At 42.6% G+C, this 20,208-nt stretch overlaps 1 protein-coding gene and 1 long non-coding RNA gene across 2 annotated transcripts in view; one reads left to right on the top strand and one right to left on the bottom strand.

Annotated features, from left to right (window-relative positions):
• The window catches only part of PTPN18 (protein tyrosine phosphatase non-receptor type 18), a 29,375-nt gene extending 13,788 nt beyond the window's left edge, over window positions 1–15,587 (bottom strand). Inside the window, exons 1-7 of the mRNA XM_043488079.1 lie at window positions 15,456–15,587; window positions 13,296–13,404; window positions 12,952–13,028; window positions 12,777–12,872; window positions 12,634–12,672; window positions 1,170–1,238; window positions 358–420 (exon numbers count right to left, since the gene is read on the bottom strand). Of these exons, the coding sequence (XP_043344014.1) occupies window positions 358–420; window positions 1,170–1,238; window positions 12,634–12,672; window positions 12,777–12,872; window positions 12,952–13,028; window positions 13,296–13,404; window positions 15,456–15,548 (546 nt within the window). The 5' untranslated portion in view covers window positions 15,549–15,587. The remainder of the gene's footprint in view (window positions 1–357; window positions 421–1,169; window positions 1,239–12,633; window positions 12,673–12,776; window positions 12,873–12,951; window positions 13,029–13,295; window positions 13,405–15,455) is intronic.
• Window positions 11,676–19,482, top strand: LOC122453828. The gene is made up of 3 exons (XR_006273191.1): window positions 11,676–13,041; window positions 13,382–13,517; window positions 14,918–19,482. It is a non-coding gene; the product is annotated as an uncharacterized LOC122453828 (long non-coding RNA).
• The last annotated feature ends 726 nt before the right edge of the window (window positions 19,483–20,208 follow it).

The raw sequence follows: 20,208 nt of genomic DNA on the forward strand, positions 1-20,208 counted from the left end.
CAGTGGACACAGAGGGGGTTGGGACCAGATCCCTGGAGGTGCCGAGCTTCCTCAACCATGGCGAGTACGTGGTCAGGATTGCTGGGGACCCCTCTGTCTGGCCAGGACATATACTGCAGCTGGGACACTGAGCGGGATTCCTGAGACACAGAAAATGAGAGGCAAAGAATAAAAAAAGAAAGAAAAGCATATATTGAGCAACTCTTTCATGTCAGCCCTATTCTCCACACCTTCCATTTAAATGAAACAGATGCTAACTAAAGAGAAGGGCACTGTTGTTAATGCCCATTTTACAGATAGAAAAGTGGAGACAGGAAGCTCTCACCATGCGGGAGTCCCCCCCTCCCTTTTCAGTACCTTCTGGAAGGTGACCTGCAGGGTCCTGAGTGTGATGTCTGGGTTCAGCCACATCTCCCTTGTCTGTGGATATGGGGCATGTGGGAAGAGGGCAGAGAAAAAAGATCACAGGTGCCAAAAGACACATTTTCAGGAAACAGCATTTCTGATTAAAAATTTTAAAAAAGGAGTTCCCTGGTGGCCTAACGGTTAGGATTCTGGGCTTTTACTGCCATGGCCTGGTTCAGTCCCTGGTCAGGGAACTGAGATCCTGCAAGATCGTGCAACACAGTCCTCCCCCACCCCCCACCTCCCCTCACCAAAAAAAAAAAAAAAACAACAACACCTATTTCTAAAAATTCATTTAGTCCAAATATCTCCCATGACTTATGTGAAGAAAACAGTTTACATAAGGGAGAAAGAGAAACTATGAGCTAGTTCCAACAAGCTCATTTACAGTGAAAGAAAGAAATGTCTTTTGTTTTAAAACAAAAGTTTGCTTGTATTTTTCAGTACCAATTGTTTTTATAACCTATGAGAGATTTTTCTGAGTTCTTTTGAAATGGTAAGGGAAATAAGAATTTAAAGACCCTAACCAGGTACATTTATATTTACAGAGATAACCATGATAGTAGTTAAAATGCAAAATCAATATATAATGAGTTCTGACTTTTGCATGCTAATACCAGAGAGCTCCCTGCAGTGTGAGGGGGACTGTGGGGAAATTGCTCATCCTTTCAAGCCCAGCCCAAAAGCTTTTCACTCAGAATCTTCTGTGAAAGACAAAATCCAAGACTCCATAAAGTGCTGTTCCCACCTCTGCCCCAACTCACCAGAGTGATGCCGAAAGGCCCAATCTGCAGTGGTTCCTGTTGTAGGGCCCAGTAACGCTCACACTTTTTCTGCAAAAGACAAGGGGAAAAGGGCAGGGACTGAAGAGGGGAAGTCTGCCTCAGAGTTCATATTAACATGTGTACAACCTCTTGGGCCAGCCCAGCTTGCAGGTGGAAGCACAGAGAGCAGCAGAATCTCATCAGATTAAACACAGACTCAGTGGAGATGTGAGGTTCTGACTGTGCAGGAGGAAGACAGTCCAGAATATTCTACTGTAAGCAACTAAAAACCTGGAAAAAAAATGTATGAGCCACTATTTTCAGACACTGGTCCGCATGCATTTGCAGGACTGTGATCACTGAACAAAGGGAAACACATGAGTGAAAACCTATGAGTTCCCAAGCTTACTGCCTAGAGGCAGTAACCAGGCTGCCATGAAGGGTCTGATGATCCCACTAGTTGAGAAACCAGAAATCTTGGCTCAGGGAGGCCAAGACAGAGTTCTTGAAAGAACAGTACTATGCAAACAAAAGCAAAGAACTCCAGAAGTCTGAATGGGGTCCCCTTGAGTCTGATAATAATCTGGGCACATATGATATGAAACCCCATGAAGCTAGGAAAGAATAACTTCCCATGAAAGCATAATAGCTATGGAACTATAAGATGAACATTTCCTAGAGATCACAATGGAACAGAAGTAATTTACATTTCCTCCAGCCAGAGTGGAGACCTGATTGATTAAAAAGGACATTCAGTAAGGAACAAGACACCACACATTAGTAAGTAGGATGAACTTATTTCTAGAATAAAAGCTTCTTTAGACGCACCCTTAAAAAGCTTAAAAATAAACCTTAAAATGATCAAATATTCAAAAATAACTGCCTTCCAAAAAAAGTTCCAACACCTTTTTTAAAAAGTTCCTTTTTAAAGGAAAATAACAAGATCTAAAATTTATCAATACTTGTGTAAAATCTGGGCTTCCCATGTGGCACTAGTGGTAAATAACCTACCTGGCAATGCAGGATACATAAGATATTCAGGTTTGATCCCTGGGAAGATCCCCTGGAGGAGGAAATGGCAACCCACTCCAGTATTGCCTGGAGAATCCCCATGGACAGAGGAGCCTGGCAGGCTACAGTCCATAGGGTCATAAAGAGTCAGACATGACCCAAGCAACTTAGCAAGTGTAAAATTTAAAATATTAAGCATCCAATAAAAATTTACTAGACATACAAAGAAGCAAAAAATATGACCTACACCCAGGAGATAAGTCAGTCAATAGAAAAAGACCCAGTACAGATGAGGAAAAAAGTGGACAAAGACTTTAAGACAGCTTTTATAAATGTTCAAAGATGAAAAGGAAAAACATGAATGTGATGGAAAAAAAAAGGATATAAAAAAGACCTAAATGGAACTTATAGACAGGAAAAATAAAATATATGAAATAAAAAATTCATATCTAAGGTACATGAAAAGATGTTCAACATTGGTAATTATTAGAGAAATGCAAATTAAAATTACAATGAGGTACCACCTCACACTAGTCAGAATGACCATCACTAAAAAGTCTACAAATAACAAATGCTGGTGAGGGTGTGGAGAAAAGAGACCCCCCCATACATTGCTGGTGGGATTATAAACTGGTGGAGTCACTATGGAAAACAGTATGGAGGTTCTTTAGAAACTAAAAAGAGTTGCTATATGATCCAGAAATCCTACTCCTGGGCGTATATGTGGACTAAACTTTAATCTGAAAAGATACATGTGTTCATAGTAGCAGTACTCACAATAGCCAAGACATGGAGACAACCCAAGTGTCCACTTACAGATGAATGAGTGAAGGAGATGTATATATACACACACACAATATCCTCATCCGTAAAAAAATGAGATAATGCCATCTTCAGCAACATGGATGGACCTAGAGATTATCATACTAAGCAAAGTAAGTCAGAAAGAAAAGACAAATACCATATGATATCACTTATATGTGAAATCTAAAATCTGACACAAATGAACTTATCTACAAAAGAGAAACAGACTCACAAACACAGAGAACAGACTTGTAGTTACTGGGGGTATGGAGTGTGGGATTAGCAAATGCAAACTATTATATACAGAATGGATAAACAAGGTCCTACTATATAGCACAGGGAACTATATTCAGTATCCTGTGATAAACCATAATGGAAAAGAATATGAAAAAAAATTCACTGCCTAATCGCAGATTAGGGGCTTCCCTGGTGGTGCAGTGACTAAAACTCTATCTCCCAACACAGGGGGCCTGGATCAGGGAATTAGACCCACATGCGACAACCTGAAGATCCTGAGTACCGCAGCTAAGATCTGGCATAGCCAAATAAATAAATTTTTCTTAAAAAAAATAGCAGATTAGATACCAGACGATCAGTGAACACAAAGGCATAGCAATAGAAACTATTAAAAATGAAAAAGAGAGAGAAAAAGTGGAGGAAAAAAACTAACAGAATCAGATATCTGTGGAAATATATCAAGTGGCCTAATGTATGTGTACCTGGAGTTCAGAAGGTAGGAGAGGGAAGAATGGAAACTATTTTTGAAGAAATGATAGCTGGAAATTTTTCCAAATTTCATGAAACTATGAACCCACAGACCCAGAAAGGTCAATGAACCATAAAGAGAATAATCTGAAGATTATTAACACCAAGTTAGATCATGATCAAATTGCTGAAAAATCATAATAAAGAAAAAAAATCTTAAAACCATCATACACAAAAAGACATTAAATTTGAGAAATAAGAATGACAGCAGAATTTTGTCAGAAGCTCGCAAGCCAGAGGTCAATGGTGTTATGCCCTAAAAATGCTAAAACTAAAAATTCAGACAAAAGCTGAAAGACTTCATCATAAGCAAAACTGAAGTATTAAACCAAGCTTTTCAGGAACTTCCCTAGTGGTCCAGTGGTTAAGACTCTGCACTTCCACTGCAGGGGGCATGGGTTTGATCCCTGGTTAGGAACTAATATCCCACATGCTGCGTGATGAAGCCAAAAGTAAATAAATAAAATTCCAATTTCTTCTTTAACAAAAAAAAAGGTAAGCTTTTTATACAAAAGAAACATGATACCAGGTGGGATAATGACCTACACAAAGGGATGAAGAATAAAGAAAAAGGTAAATATGTAGCTAAATATAAAAGGTATTTCTCATTTTTAACATCTTTAAAAGATAATCTAGTGAATTTTACCAAAAAGAAGGAATAGCAATCCTTCACAAATTTTTCCAAAAATTTGAAGAAGGACTATTTTATGAGACCAGTATTACTCTGGTATCAAAACCAGACAGATAGCACAAGAAAACTATTCAACATCTCAAGAATATAGACAGAAGAATCATTAACAAAAGATTATACACAGTACACAAGATTGGCTCAAGATATGAAAGTCAATATATGAAAGTCAATCAATGTCATATACCATAATAACAAAATAAAACAGAAACACATGAGGAACTCAATAGATGCAGAAAAAATGAACAAAATCCAGTACCTTTTCATAATAAAAACATGAAAGGCACTAGACATAGAAAAGAAATTCCTCATTTTAAATTAAAAAGCAAAACCAACAAGTATCTAAAAACAACCTACAGGTAACATTTAATGTTGAAAGGCTGAATAGTTTGTGCTTAAGATCAGGAACAAGACAAAGATGTTTGCAGTTTCTACTTCTGAACAATTTTATATTGGAAGTTGTAACCAGTGCAGTTAGGAAAAAAGAAATGAAGCAAAGAAAGGAGAGGAGGTGGGAGGGAGGAAGAAAGAAAAGGACAGGAAAGAAAAAAGATGGGAAGGAAGAAGAAAGAAAGGGAAGTTACCCAGATTGGAAGAGACAAAACTATCTCAACTTGCAGACAGCATGATGTTATATATAAAAGTGATATTAGATGAAGTGTTAATCACTCAGTCGTGTCCAACTCTTTGTAACCCCATGGAACGTAGCCCGCCAGACTCCTCTGTCCACAGATTTTTCCAAACAAGAATACTGGAGCAGGTAGCCATTCCCTTCTCCAGGGGATCTTTCTGACCCAGGAATCGAACCTGGGTCTCCTACATTGCAGGCAGATTCTAGCCACTGGGAAAGCCCTATAGAAATCATATATAAACAACCCTGAAGAATACACACACACACACACACACACACACACACACACACACACACACACACACACACACACACACACACTATATTAGAGCTAAAAAGTGAGTTCAGCAAGGTTCAGAATACAAAATCAATACAGAAAACTCACTTGTATTTTCATGTAAAGAAAACTGTTGTTTGCAATATCTACCCTGAATTGATAGATTCAGTGCAATCCTTATCAAAATCCTAGGCTTTTTGATAATATTGGCAAGCTAATCTTAAAATTAATATGTTAACATCAACAAATGTGTTGTGGACACCCAAGGCTGCCCTCAGGTTTGATGATTCAATAGGAGGATTCACAGGACTCTGTACAGAGTTGTACTCATGGCTACAATTGATCACAGTGAAAGGATACAGAATAAATTGGCAAAGGAAAAAGGTGCACAGGGTGAAGTCTGCAGAAAATAAGGTGCCAGCTTCCAAGGGTCTTCACCCAGTAGAGTCACTTAGGATGTGCTCAACTCCTCCAGCTATGAGTTGTGACCACACTCGTGAAATGTCCACAGGGAAGCTCCTTAGGAATTCAGTGCCCGAGGTTTTTACTCGGGGACTCTATGTGGTATGTAGGCACCTCTGACTAGCATGGGCCAAAACTTCAGACTCCAGAAGGAAAGCAGGTGTCATATAAACCTACTGTCACTTAGACACATTGCTCATATAAATACTTCAGGCAAAGTGGGCCACTCTTACTGGAAATCAGATTTCCAGTTAAAAGCCAACCTTACAGGAAGGCCTTTCTAAGCATAAGCCCTTATGCTTGCTATGTTAACTCTTTTCTGCACAGCAAGTGACCAAGAATAGACAAAACAATCTTGAAAATAGAACAAATTTGGAAGACTCATACTTCTTGATTTCAACACTTAACTACAGACCTACAACATGTTGTAGTACTGGCATAGTACTACAATCAATGGAATAGAATTGACAGTCCAGAAATAAACCTTTACATGTACAGTTGGTCAATTGATTTTCAACAAAAGACCAAGACCATCCAGTGGAGAGAGCAGTCTTTTTAACAAGTAGTACTGGAACAACTGGATATCTATAAACAAAAGAATGAATTTGGATCCCCTACCTTACACCATATACAAAAATTAACTCAAAATGAAAATGAATCAGAGAACTAAGCATAAAACACTTAGAAGAAAACATAGGAGTAAATCTTTTTGACCTCTGGTTAGACAGTGACTTGTTAGAAACAGCCCCAAAAGCACATCAAAACAAGAGATTGGAAGTCTTCAAACTTATAAAATGTTTGTGCTTCAAAGGACACTGTAAAGAAAATGAAAAGACACCCACACAATGAGACAAATATTTGTAAATCATATACTGATAAGGGACTTGTATTCAGAAGAATTCTTCCAACAATAAAAAGACAAATAATCCGATTTAAAAATGGTAAAGGGGGACTTCCCTGGTGGTCCAGTGATTAAGACTCTGTGCTGCCAATGCAGGCAGCACAGGTTCAATCCCTGGCTGGGGAACTAGATCCCACATGCTGCAATGAAAGCTCCCACACACAGCAACTAAGACCTGGCACAGCTAAATAAATGAGTAAATTCTTTTTAAAAATGGGAAAGGACCTAAACAAATACTTGTCCAAAGAAGACATACAAATGGAAAAATAAGCACATGAAAAGATATTTGGTAAATCCACAGCATTAGGCAAATGCAAACCGAAACCATGAGACACCACTTCCCACCCATTAGGATGGCTAAAAAACAAAAACAGAAAGTAACATATATCTTGGTGAGTGTAAGGAAAAAAATGGAACCCTTGTGCATTGTTGGTGAGAATATAAAGTGGTGCAGCCACTGTGGAAAACAAAACAAAAACATTAAACACAGCATTGCCACATGATCCAGTGATTAATTCTACTACCCAAAAAAATTGAAAACAAGGACTCAAAACAGATACTTATATATTAATATTTATAGCAGCATTATCACAATAACCAATAGGTAGAAACAACCCAAATGTCCATCAACAAATGAATGGATAAACAAAATGTGATACAAATATAAAACAAAATGTTATTCAGCCTTAAAGAGAATGAAATTTTGATATGCTCTGCAACATGGATGAAGCTTGAAAACATGATAAATGAAATAAGTCAGACACAAAAGGACAGGTATTATATGATTCTACTGATATGAGGTACCTAGAATAGGCAAATTAATAAAGCCAGAAAGTAAAATAAAGGCTACCAAGAGCTGCAGGAAGAGTAAAGGGGAAGTAATTATTAAATGGATAGAGTTTCTCTTTTGGATGATGAACAAGTTCTGGAATTGGATATTGATAAATGGTTTGAAACATTATGAATGTACTTAATGTTTCTAAATTGTACATTAAAATGGCAAAATTTATGTCATGTATATTTTACCACAACCGAAAAAAGAAAGACACAATGAATACCACTTCATATCCAACAAGGATGGCTATAATGAAAAAGACAAAAATAACAAATTTTGGTAAGAATGTAGAGAAATTGGAAGACTCATACATTGCTGGTTGAAATGTAAACTGGAAAACAGTTTGGCACGTCCTCAAAATGTTAAAAATAAAGCTTACTGTATGACCCAACAATTCCACTTCTAGGTATATACTGAAGAGAAATGAAAACATACTTCTACACAGAAACTTGCACATGAATGTTTGTAGCAGCAATATTCATAATCACCAAAAAATGGAAATAGCTCAAATTTTATAAAGTGATCGTGCTGTGTGTGCTTAGTCACTCAGTCATGTCCAACTCTTTGCAGCCCCGTGGACTGCAGCCTGGCAGACTCTTCTGTCCATGGGGATTCTCCAGGCAAGACTACTGGACTGGGCTGCCATGCCCTCCTCCAGGGGATCTTCCCCACACAAAAATCGAAGTCAGGTCTCCCCCTTTGCGGGCAGATCCTTTACCGACTGAGCCATGGAAATATAAAACAGAATGTCATCCAGCAACAAGGACTGAAGTATTGACATGGGCTTCCGTGGTGGCTCAGTCAACACATGCTACACTATGCATGAGCCTTAAGAACACTACCTTAGTGTTTGAAGCCACTCACCAAAGACAATGTGTCATATGATTGCAGTTATATGAAAAGTCCAGAATGGGCAAATCTAATAGAGCAGGTAGATTAGCAGTTGCTTAGGATGGAGTTTGGTAGGAAATGGAGTGTGACTGAAAATGGATATAGGGTTTCTTTACAGGGTGATGAAAATATTCTAAAATTTATTGTGGTGGTGGTTGTATAACTCAGGAATATACTAAAAACAACTGAATTGCATACTTTAGATGGATGAATTATATATCTCAATAAAGTTTTTTTAATCTATATGAAAATAATAGCAGTATGTTGTGTAGTATATTTTAAATTTAGAACTAAACCTGTGGCAACAAGAGCCTGAAGCATAGAAACAGAAAATTGAAATATGCTGTTGTAAAGTTCTCACATTTTACCTGAAATGGTATAATAATAGTATTTGAACACAGACTGTGACAAGTACATATTTCACTAAACACACAAGCACACAACACAGAGATAAAACTAATAAGGTAATAATGACTATGAAATGGAGTCAAAAATTCTCAGTAAAAAAGACAGAAAAGAAGAAATGTATAAGAACAGATGGAACAAAGAGAAAACAAATACTGACACATTAAACATGGTGATGGTTTAGTCACTAAGTCTTGTCCAACTCTTGAAACCCCATAGACTGTAACCCATCAAGCTCCTCTGTCCATGAGATTTTCCAGGCAAGAATACTGGAGAGGGTTACCATTTCCTTCTCCAGGGATCTTCCCAACCCAGGGATCAAACTCCTGCATTGCAGGTGTATTCTTTACTGCTAAGCCACCAGGGAATCCCCCAACACATTAAATACTACACCAATTAAAGGCAGAGATTGTCAGATTGGATTTAAAAAGTAAGTATCCACAATATGATAGCTATAAGAAACAATTTAAAAATAAAAATGAGGAATTCCCTGATGGTCCAGGGGTTAGGACTCCATGCTTCCACTGCAGGGGGCACAGGTTCAATCCCTGGTTGGAGAACTAAGATCCCTCAAGCCTCACAGTATGGACAAAAAATAAACTGAAATTGAACACAGATTTTAAAAAGTAAAAGAATAGGAAAGATAATCACGCACACACTAAGGAAGTTTAAATGGCTATATTAATACCAAAGTATACTTCAGAGAAAGGGTCATAAAAGAGACATTACATATTGAAAACAGGCTTGATTCATCAGGAGACATAATCCTGACTGTATAAGCACTCAATTATAGTTTTAGAGTACGTTAAGCAAAAACTGACAGAACTGAAAGAAAAAATAGATAAATGCAAAATTACAGTTAGAAATCTCAACACTCCTCTCTCAGCAAATAATAGGACAAGTAGACAAAAAAACAACTATTTCTGCTTTATTGACTGTGCCAAAACCTTTGACTGTGTGGATCACAATAAACTATAGAAAATTCTGAAAGAGATGGGAATACCAGACCACCCAACCTGCCTCTTGAGAAACCTGTATGCAAATCAGGAGGCAAGTTAGAACTGGACATGGAACAACAGACTGGTTCCAAATAGGAAAAGGAGTACGTCAAGGCTGTATATTGTCACCCTTCTTATTTAACTTATATTCAGAGTACATCATGAGAAACGCTGGGCTGGATGAAGCACAAGCTGGAATCAAGATTGCCGGGAGAAATATCAATAACCTCAGATATGCAGATGACACCACCCTTATGGCAGAAAGTGAAGAACTAAAGAGACTCTTGATGAAAGTGAAAGAGGAGAATGAAACAGTTGGCTTTAAACTCAACATTCAGAAAACTAAGATCATGGCATCTGGTCCCATCACTTCATGGCAAATAGATGGGGAAACAGTGACAGACTTTATTTTTGGGGGCTCCAAAGTCACTGCAGATGGTGATTGCAGCCAAGAAATTAAAAGACGCTTACTCCTTAGAAGGAAAATTATGACCAACCTAGACAGCATATTAAAAAGCAGAGACATTACTTTGTCAACAAAGGTCCATCTAGTCAAGGCTATGGTTTTTCCAGTAGTCATGTATGGATGTGAGAGTTAGACTATAAGGAAATCTGAGCACAGAAGAATTGATGCTTTTGAACTGTGGTGTTGGAGAAGACTCTTGAGAGTCCCTTGGACTGCAAGGAGATCCAATCAGTCCATCATAAAGGAAATCAGTCCTGAATGTCCATTGGAAGGACTGATGTTGAAGCTGAAACTCCAATATTTTGGCCACCTGAGGTGAAGAGCTGACTTATTTGAAAAGACCCTGATGTTGGGAGTGATTGGGGGCAGGAGGAGAAGGAGATGACAGAGGATGAGATGGTTAGATGGCATCACTGACTCAATGGACATGAGTTTGGGTAAACTCCAGGAGTTGGTGAGGGACAGGGAGGCCTGGCATGCTGCGGTTCATGGGGTCACAAAGAGTTGGACATGACTGAGCGACTGAACTGAACTGAGACAAAAAAATATGAATAATACAATTTGAGTAATACTATTGACAAGCTTGTACTAATTGACAGTTATAAAACAGTTGAAGGTTTCAACACTCCTGTTGGGAACTGACAGAACATTTAGAGAAAAGAAATCAGTAAAGATATATAAGATACAATAAAGATATAAAAGATTAAAGTGTCTTTCAAAAAGACACAATCAATTTGACCTGATATTTATAGAATACTCAACCAAGCAGAATACACATTCTCTTCAAGTGCACACAAAACATTTACCAAGACCGATCGTTTTCATGGCCACAAAACAAGTTTCAATACAAAGAACAATATAAAATATAAAAATATAAAATTGTTCTTTGACCACAATGGAACTGAAATTTAATAACATGAAGATATATGGAAAAGTCCCCAATATTTGGAAATTAAGCACAGCCATGGTCAAATACCATGTCAAAGAAGAAATCACAAGGGCAACTAGAACACATGTTGAATTAACTGGAAAAAAAAAAGACAACATAGTTTATGAAATGTAGCTAGAGCAGTGTATAGAGAAAAATGAATGACATTACTTACATGTGATAAAAATCACAAATCTATTATCTAAGCTTAAAGAACTAGAAAAAAAAAGAACAAGTTAAACCTAAACCAGAAGAAAGGAAATGATAAAGATAAAAGAAATTAATGAAATAAAAATTTAAAAATAGAGAAAATAAAATTCAAAGCAGCTTCTTTGAAAAAATAAAACTAATAATCCTCTAGCCCAGAGATTGGCTAACTTTTTATAAATGGACAGATAATAAATCTTTTAGACTTTCTGAGCCATACAGTCTACCTAATTTGCAACTACTGATCTTGACAATTGTGGCATGTATACACTATGTATACCAATGAGCATGACTATGTTCTAATACATTTTTATTTACAAAATCAGGCAGCAGGACAGATTTAGTACAACAGTTAAAAGTTTGCTTCTTTATTCTAGCCAGACCGAATAGCCAGGAGAGAAAGACATATCACAACTATCAAAATTAGGGATGAAAAATGTACATAACTACAGATTGCATAGACTCCATGATCAGCCAGCTATCCCAGCAGGCCAGGATGCAGAAACCATGTGCCTTCAATGTTGATATACATTTACTGAGTAACTAATTTATGCTTATGGGCAAAACAAAGATCCCTGCTCTCCTGGAACTTTGCTTTTACTCAGGGAGACAGAATAAACAATATACATAATGCATTTGTAGATTACCTTATATTTCATTCAGACGTTGGTAAGAACTGTGAAGAAAAATGAAAGTAGGACCAGGAAAGGAGAGTGGGAGTTTCAAATGGGGTGAGGTCCAGGAAGATCTCATTGAGGAAGGAGCATTTGAGCCAAGACCTGAAGGTGGTGATGGAGCAGCCCAAGGGGGAAAATGTCCCAAGCAGAGGGAACAGACAAAGCATAGGACCTGAGGCAGAACAAAGGCCCCAGTGGTTGGAGCATAGTGAATAAGTGGGAGAAACGTGGGGAAAGACATCAGAGTTGTACTGGGGAAGCCACAGTTATAGGGCCTTGTGGTCTATGGGGCAGGAAGATCAGCAGGAGAGGGTTGCCAACGTTGGAGGGATGAGCCCCACGAATAAAAGAAAAAAGATCATAAAAAAAATTAAAGCCAGTAATAGTGGGCTTGGCAGAGCTACAGTGGGGGTCACTCCAAGAACCAGTCCCTTGAGTCACAGGATCAGGGGAGAGCTAGTGAGATTTCTCCTGTCTCCTGCACAAGGACATGCCCCTGAGAGTCTAAGCACACCTACCCGTCCATTCTCCATCTCCTGACAGGCCATCAGGATGACCTAGACATGGGGTAAGGGAGGAGAATCAGTTTAGGGGGTGCAGTTACCAGGGCCAGGGGAGGACCCAGAATACTGGCCACACCTCCCCCTCCCCCAAAGCTGACCTTGACCCCAAATTCCCAGATGAGGCGCCAGAAGTCCAGCAAGGTGTGAGGCAGGGGTCCTTGCGTGGCGATGTAGGCCTGGCTTCCGTCTGTGCCCTGGTAAAGGCTAAGTTCACTATCGAGGCTCTGCTGTCACCTCCACCGCCTCTGCCCCTTTCCTGACTCCCAGCCTGACCCTGATGAAGTTGCCATTGATGTAGTCGCCATGTCCCTCTTCCTGAAGCAGCGAAAGGATCACTCGTGTCTGATCGTCTGCCAGCAGGAGGTGAGAAACATGGAGTTTGTGGGTGATGGGGCCCTGATGGCCTCCCAGATGAAAGCCAGCAGGGGATGGCACACCTTGGGGGATCCCATCGAGGTGCACGGGTGCGATGCTAGGGAGAAATGCAGCCACTGCAAGGCTCTGGGACGGAGAGAGTTCTGGGAACCCAGCAGGACACAGGGACCCTGGCCAGCACCTGGATCCCACAGGGTGGGGGCACCGACTCCTCCGGGGGCCCCACCCCACCCCCGACTTACAAGGCACCACATCCTTGTAGCGGTTCTTCCTCACGTTCTCGGGTCGACTGCCGGCCTCCGTTGAGCGCACGCTTTCCGTCTTCCAGGCAGCTGAGCGGGCCCGGATGTCCTGGTGGGAAGACCGCAAGAAGACCCGGGGTAGGAAGAGAGTGAGAGGAGCCAGATCAGAGTCCTGGGACACTGAGGCTCTCACAGGGATATGCGGCACGTGGCCGATCGAAGGTGAGAGCTGCGTCCAGATAGTGTAGAGCCTACTAATTACATTGATTCAATAACAGTAGCCATTCAGAGTGCCCTCTCTAGGCTAAGCCCTGTGTAAGGGCACTGAACTATCTGCAAGGTCCCTCCGAAGTGGGTATTCCTGACTCCCCATTGTGTAGGTAAGAAAGCTGAGGCACCACATGTGTGAGTGACTTTCTGAAAGTGTCACCCAGGAAGTGGGTGAGTGAGTGTTGAACTTAAACCTCTGAGCATCTGTCCCTGTACCCTCAGTGTGTATTTACATCTTATCGTGAACAATAATTGTCATATATTATGTACTTAATATAACAAACATGATACACAAGAGGATAATATACAATGTATATGAATTAAATGTATAATATTACTTATGTAGATACTATTAGGAGCTTTAATACTGTTAGATTATTATGATCAGTGAATAGTATTGCCATCATCATCAGGTATTCATAATCATGACAATAATAAATAACACCTACCAAGCCACCGTGAGTGCAAGCCACCATTCTAAGTGTTCTTACACCCATCACGTAGGTCACTTAAGTCTTCATGGACACATTTCTGCAGTGGGTACCACTATGGATATTTCTACTATGTAGATGAGGAAACCAAGGCCCAGAGAGGCCTTGGAAGACTCCTGTGAGTGCAGGAGATTGCAGGAGGGTGGCCTCCAGCGACTGGCCCCGCTCACCGCCCAGCTTCTGCATAGGGGCCCTCAGCACTGCTCACTGTCCCAGACTGGACCCAGACCTGGATGGACATGATGTCATGTACTACCTGGGTATTATATGTTTACATTTATTATGCACATTTTCATATTGAATAAATTATATATTCTGCATTTATTACACATTTCTTATATATATTTATTATATATTTGTGTAAACAGATTTATCTTATACTTTTATCTATTACATTGTTTCTTAGAAACTTGAATAACTGCTCATTTTATAAATGATTATTTATGTTTATTCTACTGTTCTGTGAAATTAATGTATAAATTATAACTTATGACCATATTTATACATATACACTATATATTTTATATTTACTAATACAATTATTTCATAAATCTGTTCTCTATTTCTATTGTACTTAATGATTATATAGTCATTTATTACTTACATATATTTATCAGACATTTCTAAATTTGAGATGTCACCATATATGATTCTAACACTATGTTATTATATTTAAAATATCTCAGTACTTGTACAGTGTGATGCCTACGACGCTGCCGCATTAGCACTCCTTAAGTATGGCTTGCACTACCCCACTGTAAAGTTTAGGATTATTTATAACTAGTGACAAAGGCGCCTATAAAGTAAGCGCTCAAGATGTGCTAAGCGGTCTTTACCCACAGTGGCTATTTTAATCCTCAGGTCAGTTTCGTCACATCTCACCCTAAGAGAAACAGAGGCCAGAGAGACCGGATAAAGCGCCTCCGGCCACATCGTCTGTAAGAACTTATACTCCATATCCTCACCGCAGCGGGGCCTCTTGCCTCTTGGTTCCTCTTTTCCCAGCCCCTTCCTCCCCAGGACCACAGTAGTGGCAGTGACCCCCGGGTCGTCTGGAGCGGCCGGGCACCGCGTGAGCGCCCGCCTTCTGCGCTCAGCCACCGATGATACCGGGAGCGCAGCTAGGGCGCAGGGACCCGAGGGCGTGTGCGGCTCCGCCCGGGACGGCCGTGGACTTCGCCCTCTGGGACTCTGCAGGCAGAAGGTGAAGACAGGCAGGGAGAGAGTGCGACAGAGAGAGGTGCTGGGGAGAGAAAAACTGAGAGATCTCGAAGTGAGAAGACGACCCTGGACGCCGAGAGAGAAGCAAAGTGCAGCAGGGTGCACAGAAGAACAGGCAGAGGTCCGGACTGTCCAGGGCGAGGAGCAGGAGCTCGGCAGTCCACACTCGCCCACTCACGCTGAACTCGCCGGCGAAGACCACCCCATCCCTGCCGCCCAGTGCCTCCAGCTGCTCCAAGAAGCTCCGCGCAGCATCCAAACTGCGGCTCATGGCGCCGCCTGGGAGTGAGGTGCAGTCCACCTGTGGCGCTCCGCGCACTCTGCTGGGGTAGACTCCGCTGAAGGCAGCCGAGGCCCCGCCTCAGATCCCGCCAGCCAATGGGAGTGCGCAGCGGCAGACGGGGCGCGCCCCTCGGCCAATGACACTCAGGGCGCGCCCCAGCCCCGCCCACAGGCTCCCGGACTTGGGGCGCGGGGCTCTTCTGGCTGCGCGTGGGGTGAAAAACTGCTCCGGCGCTACCATTATTTTGTCTCCGCGGGCTGACTGAGTCCCTATGGTCATATGGACATCTCCTCTAGCTTGGGCCCGAGGTCCACGCCCTAGCAGGCCGAATGGCTGCACCCTCGCCCGGCCTCCAGGGCCCGGTCTTCTGGGAGCTCGACTGTGTCCGGATCCCAACCAGGGTGGCGTGTCAGCTGTGAGTAAAGACGGCTGCCTAGATCGAGCTAAAATTCCTAACCGGGAAACCCTGTATGGAGACCTTACCCCGCTCTGCGCTTGGGCGGAGTCCAAGGGAGGTTGGAAGAGGTTGGGAGAGGTAGCCGCGGGGGGAAATGACACGAGGGCACCTGAGCTGTGGGAAAGACAGAATTTCTTGAGGTTCCTTCTTTTTCTGGGTCGGGCCAGGAGGAGCTGAGGGAGCCAGGATCATCCTAATTTGAGCATCTCAAGCCGTATAAAACTTCCAGGAAACAAAACTGAGGTTTTGGGAGTGGGTTCCAGGGGTCTAGATGTTCTCAACGCTTTTTAAGGATTTTTTTTTTTTTAATCCTCATACTGTCGTCTTCAGAAAATGGGGAGAAGGCCAGAGGACAGCTGCTGCCCTAGGGCCACCAAGGGGAAGGCTGGAGAGTAGGGAGGAGCCAGGGGCCCCTGCCAAGGGCCGGTCAGTGTAGATGGGCTAGCCCATCCTTCACTTTGGAGGTAAGGAGTGTGAACCTAATTCATTGGGCTGTTATCAGAATGTTGTCACAGACAGGCAAACTGTTTCTTAAAGGACTCGGGTCTCTGGTTCTTATCCCAGCCACTCAACTTCGACAGGCAGGGCGAAAGCAACCATAGGCCATATGTAAAGGGATGAGCATGACTATATTCCAAACTTTATTTGTGGACTTTAAATTTTAATTTCATGTGTCACAGTTTTGTTTCTTTGGTGGGCTGCAGATTGTAGGTTGCCAATCCCGGTTTAAGTGACTAAGAAGGCAAAAAGCAGGTCAGTAGGGATGTTTCACTTATTGAGGGATCAAGTCGCTGTTGACTCAGTCATCTTTGAAAGTTCAAAGGTCAGTAGTGACCACTGAGGATGGACGTTGTCAGTGAGTTCATTGCAGGCCAGTGAGAGTTCCTTGGATGTTCATGGAGACTGTCAGTAGATATCAGTGACAGTTACTGGGAGGTCAGTGAGAGATTGAAAATAACCGGGGAGCCATTGGGACTTGGAGTGTTAGTTTACTAAGTAATTGAGGGGTCGAAAGAGTCAAGGAAGTTCATTGTGGACCCCTAACCAGGGCTCTATAGTGAATGTCAGTGTAATCATAGAGAAATCTTGGATGGTCTCAGGACTCAGTTGTTGGACTCAGGCTGGTGAGGTAAAGAAGCATCAGTGAACTTTTGAGAAAATATGGAGGTCCACTGGAGGAGTCACAGAGGTCCTTGAGCCCCTGAGTAATCATGGACACTAAGGGCAATCATTTGGGGATAGTGGACACCAGAGTAAAGGGGGAGCATCCACTGTGGATCACAAAAGGGCTTTCTGAACCCTGCTAGTAGTGAATGTCATTGGATGTCAACAGTCACTGGAAACTGGCAACCTGGAGAGCAGAGGCAACACTGAGGGTCAGCGAGCCCTGCGTATCTGTGGTGGTGACTGGGAGGCAGGGCAGCTAATGCAGCAAATGGGTTCTGGCTAGTTGGGGGAATCTCTGTTCCACTAGGGGCTGGGGGTGTGTTTGTCCAACAGTATGGAGTATCTCTGTCTATCTGTCCCCCTGGTTTAGGGGACATCTGTCTATCCTTAGCACCTTTCTGATAGGCTGGGGTCTTTCTTACTGGCAGAGTTAAGACTGTCAAGCTGAAGGTCTGGCTGGAGAGTTGACTGGGTAGGAGGATGTCTTTCCACTGACTGTCTCTCTGTCCAGTTGTGGTGCTTTGTCTATTCTTGAGGGATTCTATCTTTCGGTTGGCAGATTAAGTCTCTCAGTTGGCAGGTGGGAGGGGTGTCTGTGTGTCTGAACACAGGTCTCTCTGGATGCCTGGCTGGTCATCTTCCCACCTCTCTTAAGAATCTGTCCATTTGTTTGGCTATCCTGCTATGTAATCTGTCTCTGCCTGGGATTTTATCTAGAACTCTGTCTTACCAGGGGTTTGTGTGTCTGTCTGCCTGTTTGGGGATCTATCTGCCTATCTGGCCTGTGAACAGAGTGGCTGAGACTTCAGTCCACCTGCCATGCTTCCACCATGGTTCACTGTTTCTGGCTGCACATTCACCCACAACTGCATACCCTCTTCCCTGCCCCACTCTTATGTCCTCCTCTTGTTAAGCAGACTGCCATCCTGACACTGGCCATCCCTCCATGTCTCTTCAACATCCAGATTCTCCTGGCTGCCCTCCACTCAGCTCAGGCGTGGGGGGTGGGAAGACCACCAAGACCTCCTCCAGCAGCCCCAGCTCACCCCTCTCCATTCTCCCAGAGAACTGCAAGCTGTGTTCTTGCAATGGGACTCACTGCTGCTGCTGGCCTTCTTGCACATACTCCTGGTGGCCAGCAGTGGGCGCAGCTGACACTGTCCTGCAGGTCCTGGGCACTCCCACCCACATGCTAGTCTGCCGCCTGCTTGCCAGCTCAGAGGCCAGTAACAGAGCCGAGTGGACAGGGTGCTAGAAGGTGCTCAGGGAAGTTTTCACAATACTGTGCAGAGCCCAGCCTAGGCTGTTACAAAGGGGAAATCGTAACTTTTAAACAGGAGACATCACCTTCACCTAGAAAGCTTGTGAGGAGACAGTCTGAGACTACTGAAATCCCCACTGAAAAGTTCTTCTCTGACTTCCTTTTTTAACTAGGCCACAAGAGGGAAGAAGAAATTTGAAAAAATTCTCCCACTGCTGTACTCTGTTAAGAACCTTTGGTTGGGTGGGCTTACCTATTGGCCCAGTTGGCAAACAGAAAAATGCCACTCACTCCAGTTATAAATGGCAGTTTGCATTCACCAGTGACTGGCGGTAACTGCCTTTGGGAGGGCTTTTATTCCAGACTCTGGAAACTCTACAAGACAAACCAATTTCCTAAATGAATAAATTACAAAGAAAAAAGTTTAAGAGAACACAAATGCTCATAGCAGCATTATTCAAAACAGTCCCAAAGTGAGAAACCAACTTTCATAAACTGATGGATAAAGAAAATATGGTGTACACTGTTAGGGTCCACAGGGGGCTCATGGCATATTGTTAAAAAAAAATAGCCCATTGTGGTGACTTGACAAACGAGATGAAGTCACAGTGACCACAACGCCCTGGTGGCATGCTGTTTTTTTTTCCCTGCTGGTGCCAGTGTCTCAAGACTACATGACCACCAGTCTCTGTGGGGTCTCTGGTCCTGGTGCACACAAGGTTTATTTGAGCCCTCTGAGCATCTCTGGTGAGAATGGGGTTTGATTCTAAACATGATTTTGCCCTCCTACCATTTTACTGGGGCTTCTCTGCCCTTGGACGTGGGTTATCTCCTCACAGCCGCTCCAGCACCTACTGTCTTGCTGGGGCTTCTCCGACCTTAGACATGGGGTGAGTGTCTGTCTTTGAGTGTCTCCAGTGGAGGTACAGGTCAGCAGTGGACTGCTGCAGGGGCAGGGCTCTGGGTGCAGCAGACTTGGGTATGGCATAAGCCCTCTTGGAGGAGGTGGCCATTAACCCCACCATACAGCTGCCAGAACTTACTTACAAAGGCCTGGGAAATAGACTCTTGGAGGGCACAAACAAAACCTTGTGCATACCAGGACCCAGGAAAAAGGAGCAGTGACCCCACAAGAGACTGACCCAGACTTGCCCGTGAGTGTCCAGGAGTCTCCGGCGGAGGTGTGGGTCAGTGCTGGCCTACTGCCGGGTTGGAGGCACTGAGTGTAGCAGTACGTGCCTGGGGCCTTTTGAAGGAGGTCACCATTATCTTCATTACCTCCACCATAGTTTGGCCCCAGGTGAACAACAGGGAGGGAACATAGCTCCACCCATCAACAGGAATTTGGATTAAATATTTACTGAGCATGGACCCCTCCATCAGAACAAGACCCAGTTTCCCCCTCAGTCAGTCTCTCCCATCAGAACCTTTGCATAAGCCTCTTATCCTTTTCCATTTGAAGGCAGACAGACTGAAAACCACAATCACAAAAAACTAACCAATCTGATCACATGGATCACAGCCCTGTCTAATTCAATGAAAATATGAGTCATGCTGTGTAGGGCCACCCAAGACGGACGGGTCATGGTGGAGAGTTCTGACAAAATGTAGTCCACTGGAGAAGGAAATGGCAAACCACTTCAGTATTCTTGCCTTGAGAACCCCATGGACAGTATGAAAAGGCAAAAAGACAGGACACTGAAAGATTAACTCCCCAGGTCGGTAGGTGCCCAATATGCTACTAGACATCAGTGGAGAAATAA

The sequence above is a fragment of the Cervus canadensis genome, chromosome 15 (genome assembly GCF_019320065.1).
Source record: "Cervus canadensis isolate Bull #8, Minnesota chromosome 15, ASM1932006v1, whole genome shotgun sequence".
In the NCBI taxonomy this organism is placed as follows: domain Eukaryota; kingdom Metazoa; phylum Chordata; class Mammalia; order Artiodactyla; family Cervidae; genus Cervus; species Cervus canadensis.